We start from the raw sequence: 2,743 nt of genomic DNA, 5'->3' as shown, positions 1-2,743 counted from the left end.
GGACAAGGGCACGGGGTCCTTGTCCCAGGGCTCCGAGACCGGCTCCGCTCGCCCTAAGTGGCAAGCGCCGGCCCGCCCGCCTCTGGCCGAGCCCCCTTCCAGCTTTCCCCACTCACCTGCTCTTGAGAGGTTGACTTTTGAGTTCGTAATAGGTTTTGGGCTCCTCGTGAAACTCCTCCCCGACTTCGAAATCCGGCACGATTCCTGATTCTGATTGCATGGCTTTGGCTTCCCGGCCTTCCACTGCTCAAAAGTGAGAAGAAAGCGCGGGGACGTAAGGGAGGTGGCCGGGCCTGGGTCCCCCAGAGGAGTGCGCCTCAGCGCAGTACCCAACCCGCTGGCCCGCTCGTTGCCGCCCGCCCCCGCGCGGTGAGTTTACACTCTTACCGGCGCGGGAGGGGCCGAACCCCAGAGCTATCTGGGAGTTGTAGTTTCTCTCGGGCCGAGAGCCCTGGTTCTCTAGGGGAGCAGCTCCCGAGAAATACTACAACTCCCAGAAGGCCAGGCGAGGAAGCGGCAACGTGGTGGACACTGCTAGCGCAACTCCTGTTCGGATTCATTGTCAATGTCAGCAGCTCCTCTCCCTCCTCTCTCCCCACTTGCTTCAAGGGTACGGACGTGGCTATTTAATATTAATAAGAACGGAGTCAGCTAGCTGTCCCGCGGTCAACCCGCCTCCTCCAGCTCAGACATTTGCGAGGACACGCCAAGTCCTTATTTTAAAAATAAAATAGGGAAGAGTTTTGGCACTCGAAAGTTTTAGCATTCAAGCCTGTCCTAAAATAAAAGAGCTTCCTCTCAGCCTTCACGTTTTCCTGGGCCTCAGAGACGTATCGACTCGTCTTCGAGTTGGAAAGAGTGTTGGAACTTTCCTTCACACTGTAATGAAAAGAGGATTGGAGAAGTTGTCTCGTGCGATCCTTTTCCGGAACTAACCCAGTCCGGACTTTTACGTACTTTTCATCAGTAGAGAGGCTCTTTCCCCTTCATCCAGTTAGCCTCCTCTAATCTAAAGCCGCACTCGAAAGAGTCGGTTAATTTAAAAATGCACAGAGTTACAGAACGGTGTCGTCCTCACTGTCTGCTGTCAACTTTTCCTTTGGCTGGGAGTTCAAATGAGACTGTCCTGAAATTTGACGAGTTTGTCAGCCCCTTTTGGGGTAAAAACAGACGATTGGGCTTTCGCACATTTTCCCTGTCAGTCACGGCCTCTGATAGGTTCTAGCCCTGAGGCATCCCGGAGGCAGTAGAGAGCCGAAAGGTGGCATTTGAACGTATGAAACTCAGAGGTGAAATCTAAGAAGTACTGTGCAATCCTGAGTATGTCCCATGATTCCTAGAAGCCTCTATTTCTCCATCTATAAAAGAAGAGTTTGAGAAATCTGTTTTAGAAGGTGTTGAGCAAGGTCAAATCTAAGAGAAAGTGATTTGTAATATGTGTTTTAAAAAACTCAATAGACATCGATCTTGAGGCTACACTTTTTTGGGATTCGATATTGAAGATATTCTTTACAGGCTAACTTTCAGAAGTAATAAAGCTAAACGGTCTTTCTAAGATGTGTGTGGTGCTGCAGGCCTGAAATCCCAGCATTGTGCGAAGCTGGTGCAAAAAGATAAAAAGCTGGAGCTGCGCCTACTTAGCTACTTAATGAGAACCTGTGTCAAAATTTAAAATTTTAAGGAGGTCTGGGGATGTAGCCCCAAGCAAAGGACCTGGGTTCAGTCCCAGTATCAATAAATTAGTCATTCTAGTGGGAGACCCTAAGAAGGCTAAATGGGGACTAGAAATCTCTCAAGAGTTGCCCTTTTACACATTTCGCCTCAAAGTGAAACATTTTAATTTTACATCAGAAAATATCTCCAGTAGATGAACTAGTTTCAGAGCAGAGGATATCAAGGAAATGTAGGAAAAGTGCAGGGGCATTCTGTGTTGCAGTACCAATTACCAAAAATCCCATAATAAAATTTAGTGTTCAAAACACTACTGTTTGTTCTTTCACCGTAAACACTAAAATATGACCCCCAAAATTGAATATACCCTCAAGGGAAAGCATAGTATTCTTTGATAGACAAATTACTGGAAATTAAATGTCAAAAATGAAGAAGTATTACTCTCTGCCAGAGGGAAGATAAAAGTAAAATAGGAAGAAAACATGAAGTCTAGACTCCTAACCTCACTATCAGTTCATGGTATGCTGGAAGAGGGGTTGATTTTCATAACTTGAAGATGATCCAGGCACTTGAGGGGTATAGGCCCAAGACACTATACATCCTACCCAATAACAAACTTCTTCCTCCAAATGTCAGTGGCAACTCCACCGAGAAACACTAGGGTCTTCTTAACCTTACTTTTCACCAGAACCCAACCACTGCCCCCGTAATAGGAATTGAACCCAGGAACCTTGGTGCTTAGGCAGGCACTCTACCACTGAGCCATATCATACCCCAAGCCTTCTTTTAAATTTTGAAACAGGGTCTAGCGAAGTTGTCAAGGCCGTCCTCGAATTTGTGATCCTTCTGCCTCAGCCTCCCAAGTGCCTGGTGTTACATGCATGCACAACCGTGCCTAGCATCAAAGGTTTTTAAATATGAGAAAAGATATGGACATTGTAGTATGGGCTTCCTAGGAAACACTGATATAAACAAAATGTTGTGTACAATTTTGGTCTCTGACCTTTTGAAGGCCATCATAGACTTCATGATAGAACTGAGGTTTAAAACCCTTTAGAGCTATGATGAGGCA

At 46.4% G+C, this 2,743-nt stretch overlaps 1 protein-coding gene across 3 annotated transcripts in view; it reads right to left on the bottom strand.

The window, feature by feature from the left end:
• Nucleotides 1–368, bottom strand: part of Mitf (melanocyte inducing transcription factor) — a 196,981-nt gene extending 196,613 nt beyond the window's left edge. For all 3 annotated transcript variants that reach the window (XM_010636088.3, XM_010636067.3, XM_010636073.3), the window contains exon 1: nt 117–368. In XM_010636088.3, the coding sequence (XP_010634390.1) occupies nt 117–220 (104 nt within the window). In that variant the 5' untranslated portion in view covers nt 221–368. The remainder of the gene's footprint in view (nt 1–116) is intronic.
• Between the last annotated feature and the right edge of the window lie 2,375 nt (nt 369–2,743).

This window comes from Fukomys damarensis, unplaced genomic scaffold (genome assembly GCF_012274545.1).
Source record: "Fukomys damarensis isolate Sample0158 unplaced genomic scaffold, DMR_v1.0_HiC HiC_scaffold_28, whole genome shotgun sequence".
Lineage (NCBI taxonomy): Eukaryota > Metazoa > Chordata > Mammalia > Rodentia > Bathyergidae > Fukomys > Fukomys damarensis.
The sequence above is the reverse complement of the archived record's forward strand: the minus strand, read 5'-3'. Positions and strand labels throughout refer to the sequence as shown.